Here is a 14,725-nt window from a genome sequence, read left to right on the forward strand (position 1 = left end):
TCTAATCAGAGCTCACGTGACTCCCACTGTCCTTCCCCAGAAACCTTCCTCTCATGATGCCATGACCATTCCCCCACCCAACCCCATCCCCCCACTTTAAAGAAGGTAAGAGAAACAAGGGCAAATACGCAGCGCATGATGCTTTAACTCCTGGGCCCCTTTCACACAGACTCCCGACTGTTCCTGCATGAAAGAGCCTGTTGTGTCTCGGCTGCGCTTTTTGCCAGGCGGCTCCTCGGGCTCCTCCAAACTCTGGCGAGTACACAAGTGTGTGATCACTGCCATCGCTCTTGTGGACCCTCGCCTCGCATGAGGCAGCCAGGAGTCAGCGGAAAACCATAAAGTATCCATTACTGCGGGGAGGAAAGTGGGAGAGGGAGAAAGGTGCAGTAAAGTCAAGCCAAGGACTGGGTATTTTCATCGGTTATGAAAAACTAACATAATTTTGTCAAGGTGTATTTCCAGGACATTACACGGTTCAGTAAAAAAAAAGTTCAAAAATGTGTGTTCTTATTGACTAAAGCAGTAGAGATGACAACAGCAGAGAGGAATTTTCTAATTCAGTCAATATATTTTGGCAAAAAATAAAATTTTGACATCTTTTTGTTGATCAGCCAAGACTTTCTGCTTCTTTATTTTTGCACCGGAGCTAAAACTTTCTGCATTCACTAATGGCAGTCTCTCTCACCCAAAATGTTTCCTGTATTTACCTCAAACTATATCCAGTATCTCTAAATCCTCCTGACAAAAAACTGAAATGTCTCATTTTAAAGTGCCCCTATTATGCTTTTTCAGCTATTACCTTTCATGTAGTGTGTTATAGAGCTGTTTGGGAATGTAAAAAGTCTGCAAAGTTTCAAAAATCAAAGAGCACGACAAATGTAGTTATTGACTCCCAAAAGAAAGAACCGATTCTGAACAGCTAAAACAAGTTGTCAGTAATTCCAGACTTACTTCTTGCACACCTGTGTACATTTGTAACAAAAAACCAGCCTCTTTCCTTCTACCCTGACAAATGCCCCAGTCACTGCCATTGAAAAACACCCCCACAGCATGATACTACCACCATCATGCTTCACTGTTGGGATGGTATTGCTCAGGTGATGAGATTTGCCTGATTTTTAATTAATTAATTAATTAATTAATTAATTAATATTATTTTTTAAAGGCACAATAAAGCAACTCCGCTCTTGACTCTCTCACTTTTCAGCCAAAGGGTGATGGGTTCTCCCTCAGGTAAACCCACCCTCTCTGACTCCAAGGAGCCAGAGGGGGGAGCCAGTGAGAAAGAGAGTGTTCCCTCACAATGCAGAAAACTCCCCCTTTTTTCCTGGAAATGCACCATGAAGTGTCACACTTCTGTGGAAAGCCGTGTTTATAACCCTGCGATGTGGGATTATTCGGCCATTGGGGCAATAAACAGTACAGCTATTTTGCTATGAGGAGGAAGTGCTTCGGAGCTACCTCTCTCCAGCGACAGTAGCAAAATTGGGGGTGGGGGGGTTTGCCATCCGGGCCGTGTAAGACCTCCTTGGCATTCATTGGCAAAACCTATACAGCAGCAGGTCTTGCTTGTGGGTATCAGCATACAATGGAGGGCCTACCAGACAGGCCTGCTGAACTATGAGGGAGGCACAGAAATGAGTGTGGTTGCCTGCCTCCCCCTGAAGAAAGCCAGGGGGACCAGGTGGCCACAGTCGCAATCTGCTAGTAGACCTGATTTAAAATGATAATCAGTGCCAAAAAGTCAAAAAGAAGTGGTCCTGAGGGGCCACGGAGGGAGGTATCAGGGGACACGAGGTTGTTAGGGCAGTTAGCCCACAGTATTACTTTAGGGCTCCCCTAGCCAATGTCGTCCCATGTTTTCAGTTTCTCTGGTCATCAAGCTTTCACAGGGCAATGAAAATCTGTTGCTTTCCCGCCAACAAAATGTGGAACGTTAATGTCACCAAAGATCATCTGGCAGCGTGAAAACTACTGCCAAATGCATCTCCATGGGTTCTGTCATCCATAGAAAGGGTTACTGGGTCCAGTTCATAGCTCCACACCCCCATTTCAGAGGCGTGCTCACCACAGTAGTCAGCACAAGGCAGAGCCCTACATTAGCCGAGGAAGTAGATCTCTCTTGGACAAAGGGACCATGTACCTCTTCTCAGAGGGAGGGAGGTTTTACAGCCATTACTTCCTGATCCACAGGAAAGACAGGGCATGCGGCCAGTTTTAGATCTGGATTAGATCTTTTAGCTTACTCTTCGAACACACAGGTTCAGGATGTTGACGCTCAAACGTACGGTTTCACAGACTTGGTTTGAGGATTGGTTTGTGACGACAGAGCTAAAAAAAAAAGAGGCAACACGTTTGGAAGCAACATGTCCTCATCTGAGGACGAAACCCCTGAGAGAAATCAATGTTATGCGGCGATACCTATGTACTCTGAGAACTTGGAGTTGTCCCCGGTTTTTAGTCTCGGGTCACACTATAGGGGCATTTCTTATCGCAAGATGGTAATGTCAGACACCCTCCTCAGTGGCCCTCATCTAGTGTGGCGTATAAATAAGTGTGGGCCATACTCCTAGCACTGAATTCCTTCTCCTCAGTTGAGAAATCACCATGTGTTAGACAATACAGCAGTGGTCTCATATATCAACCACCAGGGAGGATTACCTTCACGCAGGCTCAACTTATTTTTCTCTGGTGGAGGGACGGTTTTGTCAGTGAGTGCAATCTACCTTCCAGGCAATTGGAATGTGGTGGAAGACATCCTGTCGAGGCAGGGGCTGAGGCCTGGGGATTGGAGGCTTTATCTACAAGTGGGTGAAGTTGCCTCTGAGGAGACAACATGCTGCCCGCTGTGGTTCGCCCTCAGTCCTCCCGCACCATAAAAAGGGACAGGGCTGGACGCCCTGGTACACACTTGGCCAAGGTCACATCTGTACCCCTTTCCCCTGATTGCTCTGCTCCCACAGGCTCTAGCAAGAGTTTGCCAAGGTCGTGCTACATTTGCTGCTAGTAGCACTGGATTGGCCAGCTCATATATGGTTCTCAGAGATATCTCTGCTGGACAGCACTCCCTGGGAGATTCCCATTTGTGGAGCTCTATATTCTCAAGCCAGGGGGTTGATTTATCACCCTCGGCCGGAACCATTGAAAATGTGAGTCTGGTCCCTGAGGGACATCAGCTCATAGATTCCTTTCTCTCAACCAAGGTTGTAGAGACCATGTTTAGTGCTAGGACATCAGTGAGACCCAGTAAACTGTGCAATGGCTACAGTCCTGGAAATCTTACAGGAATGTTTCTCAGCAATGTTGGCCCCTTCTACAATTGTGGTCTACTTGGCCGCCATTTCGACCAGCCATTCCCCTATTGATGGAGCCTTGTGACAGGCCATACCCTCAGTATGATGGAGTGGGTATACTCGCTCCCACAGCATGAAGCTCAGACAATGTTGAGTTCCCTTTGAAAGGGAACATCTGGGTTATGCATGTAACCTTGTTCCCTGCTATACTGGGTCATGCCTGTCAATTGCATCTTTGCTTCAGATAATAAAGGCTGACAGCATGGTTCATAGGTCCCACTTTATAGTCACACAACACGCATAATTGCCACATCACCTGACCATGGCAGGCCTATAAATAGGCATGATTTCACACAGACTTTAGATACCGGTCAAGCGCGAGGGCACATCTCTTTCCCTTTTCAGGGAACAAGGTTACATGCGGAGTGGAGTGGTTGACCTTCTTCAAGATTTTCCCATCTCCACACTCAGAGTGACTACAGGGTTCTTGGTCACCTCTATTACCAAGGCCCTTCTCCCGATTGCTCAGTTTGGCCAGGCAGCGAGCTCTAAGAAGAGCCCAGGTTGTTCCAAAGTTCTTCCATTTAAGAGTTAGGGAGGCAATGTGGCTCCTCTTTGCCTCTGGACCTGCCTGATGCTCTACTTCTGCTTGTTTTCTGCACTTGTGACTCACTTGCTGCTGCTATGGATGGTCCAACATGGATACACTAAAGATACACTTCCCAAAAACAGTTTATACCCATGACTTGGGATAGTTTTAGTGGATAATCTCACCTGGATACTGCAGACCTGTACCTAAGAACTGCTCCTGTAATATGCTGCTTTAATCATACCAGGACACTGCTCATACTGAACATCCTTTCAACACACTTAATACTGTATGTGTTTACTCTTCTACACCTATATACAATAATGATTTATAATCTCATTATCTGATGTCACCGAATGAGGATGAGCTCCATTTTGAGTCTGGTTTCTCTCAATGTTTCTGCCTCATGTCATCTCAGAGAGTTTTTCCTTGTCATGTTTGCCTATGGCTTGCTCATTATGGATCGAAATCTACATCTGTATTGTTATAAAGCTGCTTTGTGGCAATGTCTGTTCTTTAAAACGCTGAATTCAGTTGAAATTCAGACCCTTATCAGTTTGTAATCCAAACTAGCAGACTGCGTTCAGGTTCAGGAGCTACAGGTTTAATTTTTATTTCAACACAAGGTAATTGAACAATCACACGTTAACAGCATGAAAACAAACACAAATGAAGTGAGAAATCCAGACCAATTCAGGGCCATGCTTCAGCACAGGCCTCTCAGAGTGGAAAACACAGAGTTTTGACACACATCTCAGGCTTATTACTGTAGCTGGAACAGTTTCAGGGTCTGTGCAAAAACATAAAAATGTGTTCTTTGTCATCAATCACTGGACCTCGGTTTTAAGCGTAGATGAAGTTCTCTCACTGACCTCTGCATCATATGATTTACCGTTTAAAACAATAACATCCACAGAGAAACATGATGAAACAACACATTCAAAGTAAATTGTTCATACGTATATGTTTGTACCTGATGCTTGAATGTAAAAAAGCAGGAGGGTTAAAAAAAAAAAAAAAAAGTATCAAATTTGAAAGCCAGTTCATTTGACACGAAACAAAAAGAAAGAGCACAATATTATAAACGTCATATAAGCACAGCTTACAAACATAGATAACAATATTATTACAAAATACCTTGCAATGTAGAAAAATAACCATTATAAAAAGGGAAATTTGCGGTACCATTTAATAGAAAGATTGACGGTAATAATAATAATTAAAAAAAAAAATCCTTACTGTACATCAAATTTCAATAATATCGTTTCTTTCATTACACATCCAACACAACCACCAGAGCCTAAATATTTATATATAAAACTCCAAAACTGTCCAGTTTTTAATATGCATCTTTCTGCCACTGTCATCTCTTAGATCAGTTTATTCCCAGATCCGAGAATAACCTACAAGTGCTTTAAGGCTTAAAGATGTGAAATATTTAAATAACTCTATAATGTAATAGTTTATTTTTTTTCAGGTTTGATAAGAAAAGCTTAAATCGTTTTATTTAGCTAAACTGAAGAAACTGTTTTATTTAATCAGTTATACACACACACACACACACACACACACACACACACACACACACACACACCAGTGAGTCTCACTGTAATACATCTGATGTCTTATTAACTTCAAGACATCCTTAAAAAAAATATAGGATGGTGAGGGAACAATTATTTATAGCTGCTATAACAAAAGTGTTCACAGGAACTCACTTGTTTCATGGATGTTCCACGACATTAAACAGAACTATAAATGGATAAATAGTATGACGTGTCATACTTTAAAACATTTTTGTAAAAAGTTTGCGTTTGCTGTGGTATAAGCGGAAGAATACAGTTTGGGACATTATGTTATAGGAAAATAATCGACGTATTTAACATTAACAGTGTCAGGCAGCATCATACCAAAACCATCATTGATTATTTTCCTACAACAGCACACCCCAAGTGTTTTATTTCTTATCAACTGACTTAATTTCGCTACATTTTAATTTATTTCCCAATTTTTTTATTTTTTATTATATGAGAACGTTTCTTGTTTGAGAAATCTAAAAAAATATATAACTGATTAAATAAAAACAGTACAGTTTTAACCCTGAATCGATGATGCTTCAACAACTACTGATGACTGAACTCAAAACCAGCATATGTTTTGTAGTTGCTGTATATGAGGAATAAATATACTGGCATATAATGCTGTTCACTGCTTTATACACCATCCAATAAGTGCGTTTTTGGATGTGTATAAAGGATTTCAATCCATTTGTAAATGCACTGTATATTATACATCCATAAAATATAGTAAGCTGCACTCATTGGTAAAAAGCCTGACAGTCCTGGGAATCAGATGAGGAACAATGTGGACCCCATGAAACAGCCACACACAACCAAAAACTTTATGGTTAAAAATAATCACTAGCACAGTTTGTTGGTTGTTAATCCTCTTTCTGGCAGTTCGCCCTCTAACATAACACCAGACTTGTTTATGTAACTGTAACGCGACACCGTCTATCAATCTCTCGCCAGTCCGTGGTCTGTTGTCCACATGCTGTGACTGGAGCTGAGGCAACAAAAACCTCACATTGTTCTCTATGCTGCTGTTAATTCCTTTACTACTGAAAAACCACAAATAGTCTGACCTAGACATCTGACCTATGAGAGATCTCTGAAAGTGTAAGCAATTCAAATAATAACTGAATGGAAGGAAAAGTAAATAAAATGACCGTGTATGTTCTTTAACAGCAGCATTATGGTATTACTGGTTCCTCTGTCACTCATAAACATCCAAGAGGCATTGTATGTAGTCTCCACTGTTTGCTAGAACATCTATGCGTGCCACAATCCAACATCGTATCCAAATTTTTAGCTGAGAGAAGATGTTTAGCATATGTTTTTGGTATCTTTGCGTCAAGTTTTACAAGTTTCACCTGATATACTTACATATTGAAATATAGTCTCAATATGGTGTGAGAAATCTGTAGACATCAACTCAGAACTGTTACAGAATGACAGAATCTCTTAAAAGATATGATATGATAGGTGTGGAAGAACTGCTTGTGTCTCAACTATGACTAACGATAGTACCACCGTATTCACATATGCAAAGTACTACCTTTGCTCATACTGCGGATAATATAATTCGTTTTTGTCATAAGGCATGAAAATGATCAATATGAAAATCGGTATGCAGTTTGGAAAATGCAGACTTGGCCGCCTATAAAATTTTATCAAATAAAATTCCACCTACTATACAACTGTGAATTTTGTTCAAAACTGTACAAGCAGTACAACTGTCAAGGCACGATGTGTTAACCAGTGACTGTTCCTTCTCCAAGCTAGTCCTGGACATCAAAAGATTTGAAGAAAAAAAAAAAAAAACATCTTGCAGAATAATATACCCAGTATCGGGCAATTCCATTTGATACCCATCCAACAGTTTGTTTATCATGAGCATGAGACAAGAAAGTATTAAATCAAAGGCTTCATTCACTACAAGCAGGCACTGCATGGTCAGCCCAGTTATTTCCGAATAAATTGTCTATTTGATAATCTGAGGTGGCATAATAGCCGTCTTTGGAGTGGTCTTAGGTTCTGTCTCTAAGGTTGTCTCTTTGCCTTTCTTTCTAGGTGGTTTTTTAATGGGTGTTTTCTTTGGTGTGGCATCTCCTGCATCTCCTATCTGGGTCCCATTTATGGCCTGCATTTCTGGGCTTTGAGGCTCGGGGGTGCTGGAGTCTGTTACAGGAGCAATCATCTTCTGAAGATTATTAGAGGTTGGTAGAAGGGGTTTGTTGGCTACAGTCACTGATCGCTTGGCCTTCTGGGGTGGCGTGGGCTTCTCCCTGTTGGCTTGGGGGGTAGACACCCCATTGGGTTTGATTCCAACTGAAAGCCCTTCATTGCGATTCAGGCTCTGGGTCTTCTCTTTCAGCTGGGCGGCAAGAAGAGTGGCCGCCTCTGAGTTTATATGAGGATGCATGATCTTTGGACTCTTGGGTGGCTCTTTGGTAGTGTCACTACCTTTCCTATCTGAGTGGAAGTTTCCAATTTTCTTTAAGGCATTCTGGACAGCTCCATTGATGTGCTCGATGGGATCTGAAGCTTTGTGAGCTTTGGTTTTCCTTGGGGAATCATTCCCATCACCCTTGCCATCATGATTCTTCTGCTCACATTTCTTGCTTGACTTGTCCTTAGATCGATGCTTCTCCTCCCCCTTTCCAGAACCTTCTGTTGTGGTTCTTTTCTTCTCTTTTGGTGGGGAAGGTGCCTGGCCCTTCTCTGTTTGGTTGACTCCAGAAGTTCCATGGATCCAAGACACCTTTGGTTTGGTAGAAGGGTCTGGTGGCCGGGGTTTGGTTTTTTCAGGGGATGTGGCCTTGTCATTGGCTTTGGTCTCAGCTGTGCTACTGTCCTCTTCTTCTTTGGAATTCTTAGAGAGGCGTGCAATTCGGGCATAAAGAGGTCCCATAGCCGACTCCGACCCACTTGTGGAGCCTTCACTGTCTGACTTTAGCAGTGGCTGCTCACTGCCATCGTTGACAGGCTTTGTTGTCACTCTTGTGTCTTTGAGAGAGGTGTATTCGCCAGCATCATCCTCACTGACAGGAACTAGATTCTCTGCAGTGGCATTGGGGCTGGGTCTTGCATTTCCCTCATTTATGGTATCTAAAGGAAACACGAGGAAGAAAGTGGTTAAACAAGGGGAAAGAGCTAGAAGTTCTGCATTTTAACAACTCTATCAATCAGCTTTTTACTTTTTACTATAACACATCTTGGTTTTCAGGTTTGATCCACAGAGCATTCGCACATTACTGTAAAAAAAAAAAAAAGACTGCCTGGGAACTGTTTCTGTCTGTTTTTTTGCCATCAAACCAAATTGCTTAGAAAACACCAACTGTTATTCTCCCTCCTGCTCAACTATTTACACAAGAAAATGATTCATGGCTTGGCCACATTCCCAATGCTGACTCGACCATTCATGCCATTTCCTGTTTGTATGTTCACAATGCACACACAGTGCACATGCCTGAAGGCCTGGCATTACCACAACAGTGAGTCTGTCTTCACAATCGCTTTCCATCAGACTGGGTCAACACAAAAATTGTTCAGAGATTCCTGAACTCCCTAATTGCTGCTTCCTGTTGGCCAAACAGGCAGCTGGTATTGACAATAACTCACCTTCATGTGGTACGCAGTAAACTGGGCCATCTTCACTTGTCTCAAAAGAGGAGAAGGACTCCTGGGAGGACCAGGATGGAGTCCGATGCTCGGTGGCAGATGGGGGCTCTATGAAACTGCAGTCAAAGGTGTTCTCAGGGTCATGGCGAGATACTGAAAAAAAATGGGAGAAGAAAAACAAATACAGGGGTCAAAATGAGCAAGCACCTGATGTTTACCTGGGTTTCACCAGAAACAAGGGCTATTATTTTATTATTATTTTTGAAGAAACAGATTCTTGAAGGGGGTAGATGCCACACAGAAAGCAATTGGGCAGATGTCATGGAAAGGGTGTGTATTGCCTTTTAGTCAGACTGCAACAAAGTCATCCATGCATTAAGCAATTATAAAAGCCATCAAAACCCTTCTTCTTCTTTTTCCACAGAGGAATAAGGAACGTAGTTATGTTTAAACATTTGAAACTATAACTGTTTGATGTCTACTTTAACATATGATTTAAGGCACTTACAGTTGACTAAACTGTTCTTATACTCTGACATTCAAACCAAAAAATACATTTTTCATGACAGGAATGTGTATTTTGCTCTGTTGAAAAGGAAATGCTATTTAAGTATTCACGGAAAGTTTAAATAAATTCATTTGAGCACCATGTGTGATTATTTAGCCTTCTTAACTGGATGAACCTTTGTTTAGAACGGGTCTCCAAACCTAATATGGGTCAGAGTGTTTTTTATGGCCCAGACTCCTTGTCCTATTCTCTGATATTTTTTTTCCTGCTGATCTAGAGAAGGAGGACAGCTGTGGGATGCCTGTGGTTTATCCTCCACATCTGCTTTTAGACAGGAGGAGCTGGAGAAGATGCTAACAACCCAACCCTGGCCTGTTTACAGCTCTCTGACGTGATGTAAGCAATTTAACTTTTTTTTTTTTTTTAAATCTAAGGGGCCGTTTACATGACAACGTTTTCGACTAAAAACAGAAAACTTTTTATGCGTTTTTTTGGCTGTTTGTTTACACGACAATGGCGCTTTGGGGCCGCAAAAATGCAAACTTTTGAAAACGGGTTTCAACATGCACGTTTTTGAAAACGATGCCGTTATCGTCTCCATGTAAACGTACAAACACGAGAATCAGTGAAAACGATGATGTCACGCGCACGCGTATTATGTGTTCAGTCTATAGGCATGAGCGAGACATTCAAATCTACAGGACTGTGTTGGTGCTGCTCAAGATTTTGAACTTTTTAGTACATCGTTGTCGTATAAACGAACCCTGAACCTTTCAAGAAGGCTGTTTTCATAGCTGAAGATGGATAGAGCCCTTCCAAAAGGCACTTTAATTATCTTTTAGTCCATCTTTTTAATTATATTTAATTATCTTAAGTATTTAAGATTCACCAGGACATGGACTTCTTTATAGAGTAAGTAAATCAAATTATAATACATAGCAAAAATAGTAGCATCTGTGCTAAAAATGTGAACCAAACAGATGGTCGGTGTAAATCAACAGCAAGACCACCGTATTGTTAAGTGACGACTTAACATGTACCACTTTTCCAACATATTGTAGACACAGAAGAATGCAAACTAAAGTATTTGCTCTATATACTTTCACACTGCAAGAACATTAATAGAGCTAACCCATGGAATGTCACACTATAAACTAGCACAACATGCATGTGAGAACTATGTGCTAGCAGGCTGAAGGCTTTGTTCCTGTGGGGTTAGCGGAAGGCTGACAACTGCAGGCCTTGGGAGCAGAGAGACGGCCCCAGACTGGCCTTGACGCCACTACAAACCCACAATCTGCTATGCAAGTTGGACCAAAGCACATTCTTGGCACATTTAGCCTGCACTGAGCCACACAGCTGTCTATAAAATGCCTCCAGAGATACCAGACCAGGTTTAAGCAAAATCTAACCTTAGAACTTGTAAAGAGGGCTCCAGAGATATATGGGTGATGACTTGGAGTTGGTTGAAATGCACAGAGAACTTAAAATACCCCATAGCATTTTAATTAGGTTCATTTTAATGGACTGGCATCCCGTCCAGGGTGTATCCCTGCCTCACGACCAGTGTTCCCGAGATCCACCATGACCCTGAGCAAGTGGTTACTGAAAGTGCGTCAGTGAGTGAGTAATTTAGATTCCTGTACACCATCTGAATAATTACTGATCAATTGCTCCTTTTATAATATATTATAAATAGTGTCTTTTGGAGCTTTGGTTAATATTTGTGAAACCCCACCCTCACCAATCACCAAACTATGGTTGATCATCCATCCCACATGACTTAGAGACAGTTAAAGCAAATGAGCAAGTATAGCCTAATGGGATATATTTTGCCTGCAAGTCTTGGACAGAATTTGATAAGGCCATGCTTTCCCTCTTCCAATATTCATTTGATCAGAGAATTGAGCCTTTATCCCTTATTTATTCATTCATCTTCAGTAAACGCTTCATTGGTCAGGGTGGTGCTGGAGCTAGAGTTTGTCCCAGGAACACTGGACATAAAGCAAGATGGGATACCAGTCCATCGCAAGGGTGCCATGCACGAACAACCATTTACACCAAGGAGCCAATCCACCTGATATGCTTTTGGGAGGAAACTGCAGAACTCCGAGGAACCCCACATGCACATGACAAGGACAAGCAAACCTCCACACAGAGAGAAACACAAACTCTCCGTATCTGCTGCGCCACTGCCATTTTATATTTTGCACAAGACATACAGTAGACTCAGGTGTGGCTCTTGATTGGTCAGAATGAAAACTCGCAGCCACATTGGTGCCTTTGTGTATATTTTTGAGGATCCCAGGAATTTAAACCAGGTCTAATCTTAGATTTCCGTCTCTCTTCTAAAAGGGTCTGTGGAGATACGATGCCAATGGCTGCGAGCAGATTTAAGACAGATCAAATCAAATAAGAGTCCTAAAATGAGCTAAAGAATGGACTTTTTGCTGTGGGAGCAAATAAAAATTGGAGAACTGAAAGTGGATGTGCTCATGGCTTATGTTGAAATGACATGGTTATATATAAACTATTGGCTGAAAACATTCTGTAATCAAATAATGCAATCAAAAGCTTGCACATATGGCTGCGCAAGATTCATGGAAAAATAGTTCATCCTTCTGTTATATAGGAAACTAACCACAGTCTGTCTACATCCTCCCTTTTTTGATGTCTCTGCCAATTTGCTCAATATGTTGAAAGCAGAGACTCAGAGCCTACAATCGATTGGATACCACCATAGAGCTGCTAATTTTTTATTTTCGTGCGTTTTATGAAAGACGACCGTGCAACGCTGCATTATGAGCAGCCTTACGGCAGATAAATCACCACGCCAAAACAGAATGAGGTACATTTGGTCACTTCCTGTTTCTGGCTGACCCAACCCCCACTCTCTTGGAATGCTCGGGATGCTGGATCCCCTCTGAGGATAGGGTTACAAAAAGGATAGAGAGCGAAAACTATGGAAGAGGGAAAAGTAGGGGGAAGCAGCAGACCTTAGCTCAGCGTGCAGCCAATGAGGAGAGCAGGCACTGAAAGGCAGCAAAAGGTAGGAAAAAAAGGAAAAAAGAAAGGAGGTTTAGATTTGTGTCCAGTTCCTATCTTCATACAATATTCCAACTTTTGGTGGATAAAATATACATGGCTTGGTGTCTCCAATTTGGTTGGACATTATTTCATTTCACCCTGATCTGCTGATGTTAAGACACCTTTCTTTAAAAGTGGTCACCGCCCACCCAAAAAAAAAAAAAAAAAAAAAAAACAAAACGCCATTTTTTATTGCTTTTGGCTCCATTTTTGTTTTATTTCTCGAGGGTTTTTGCGGCTTGAGAAGTTTTCATTGAAACCTGAACCTCAAGTTCATCTTCAGCCAGGCTGACAAAGATATTATTGTTTTGGGGTGGATTTTTACACAGGCATGGTGAAGACGACTCTTTGACTTACGATGTGGTGAATTAGCAAGGAAGCACATGTCTCTCATAGGGAACAAATGGCTTTGGGCAAATCCTTGCCTTTATATCAAACACTGGCTTGTGACTTGTCTGTAGGCCACACATGAACATGTCTGCAAGTTAAATGAGACCCGTTTTGTAGAGTTTAAACATTATTACTCATGACCAAACCTTTTTATAATGATGCATTTGACTGTAGAATAGTCCATGCAGGAAAAAAAGGAAATGACAAGACATAATAATAGATGTGCACAGGATGCCGTGTCATGGTGGGGTTTTTTTTAATTTATTTTTTTTTTAGGTTTTTTTGTGTGACTTTCAGAGAGTTTTATCTTTTTAGGCTGGAAGCCATCATGTGAAGTAGATGCAATAAACATTTTTGCTGGACTTTTTAATGCCTAGGGTAATAAAAAAAAAAGATCTATATGAGAATGTTGAAGCTGCACAAAGCACGACTACACAATAAAGCCTCCATTATGTACACTCTGAAAAATAAAGACACATTAAATGCTGTTTAGGCTGAAGCCATAGTAGAACCATTTCTCCAAGATAAACCAAGTGTTTTTAATTTTTTTTTTCCAAAAGACCCCAGGCTTCTTAAACAATCTTTAAGTGGGTGATTATTTTTCTTGATGCCACAATGAACTGAATAACCGTTTGTACAAAATATATACATATATACAATGTAAACATTTACGGTGGACAATTAGTGGGATTCTGCATTCACTGCGGAAAAACACCAAAACATCTAACATTAAAGGATTTTTAAGAAACCAAAAATTGGATGAATCTTTTTTAAGAAACCAAAAACTCCCGGATGAATGAAGTACAAGGAGTAGCTGAAGAAGCAGCAAAGCTAGAGAAAAAACCTGAAGGCTACGCAAGTAACCATAGTTATATGACTGAGTGGAGGACTGCCAAAGGAAATCACCATGGCAGTCTGGAATGAAAAGAAGTAAGTGAGTGTTGTGAGTTTTTGCATTAAGGCGGAGCTCCAAAAGAAAAAAAAAAGGAAAAACTTGAAACCAATTTATCAAAAGGTTTTCGCCAACCAAAAATGGTTCTTCTGTGGTGTTGCTTTACAGAACCCTTTATTACACCTTTTCATGAAGGTATAGGAACTTCAGTGAAGCACAAGGGATAGCTAAAGAATCATAACTACATAATAAAGGCTCCATTACATACAAAAAACATTACAGAACATTTCAGTGACATAGAAGGACCACTTCTGGTCGCCTGAAAACACTGTTGGTTCCACACGGACCCATTCAAAAGACCAATACACATAATGTAAACATTTATGGTGGAAAATGTGCTTGGAGTGTCAAAAAGTTCCTTAAGGAACCTAAGGGTTCCTTAAGGAAAACCAAAGGGAGTGTTGTTCATTGTAGTTCTACAGGGTTACCAAAATCCCTGTCTGTAGGGTGTTACATAGAACTTTAAAGGGTCACTGTAACTACAAACTGAGTGTTGGGTTCTACATTGCACCTTTAATGGATCCTGCAAATACAAACTGATTGTTGGGTTCTACATTGAACCTTTAATGGATCCTGCAAATACAAACTGAGTGTTGGGTTCTACATTGAACCTTTAATGGATCCTGCAAATACAAACTGAGTGTTGGGTTCTACATAGAACTTTAAAGGGTCACTGCAAATACAAACTGAGCGTTGGGTTCTACATAGCACCTTTAATGG

General features: G+C 41.2%; 1 protein-coding gene across 1 annotated transcript in view; it reads right to left on the reverse strand.

Moving 5' to 3' along the window:
• Window positions 1–2,653: 2,653 nt before the first annotated feature.
• scarf2 (scavenger receptor class F, member 2) overlaps window positions 2,654–14,725 on the reverse strand; it is a 40,072-nt gene continuing 28,000 nt past the window's right edge. Inside the window, exons 10-11 of the mRNA XM_053610890.1 lie at window positions 9,069–9,221; window positions 2,654–8,555 (exon numbers count right to left, since the gene is read on the reverse strand). Of these exons, the coding sequence (XP_053466865.1) occupies window positions 7,429–8,555; window positions 9,069–9,221 (1,280 nt within the window). The 3' untranslated portion in view covers window positions 2,654–7,428. The remainder of the gene's footprint in view (window positions 8,556–9,068; window positions 9,222–14,725) is intronic.

The sequence above is a fragment of the Ictalurus furcatus genome, chromosome 22, assembly GCF_023375685.1.
Source record: "Ictalurus furcatus strain D&B chromosome 22, Billie_1.0, whole genome shotgun sequence".
NCBI classification, from domain to species: Eukaryota; Metazoa; Chordata; class Actinopteri; order Siluriformes; family Ictaluridae; genus Ictalurus; species Ictalurus furcatus.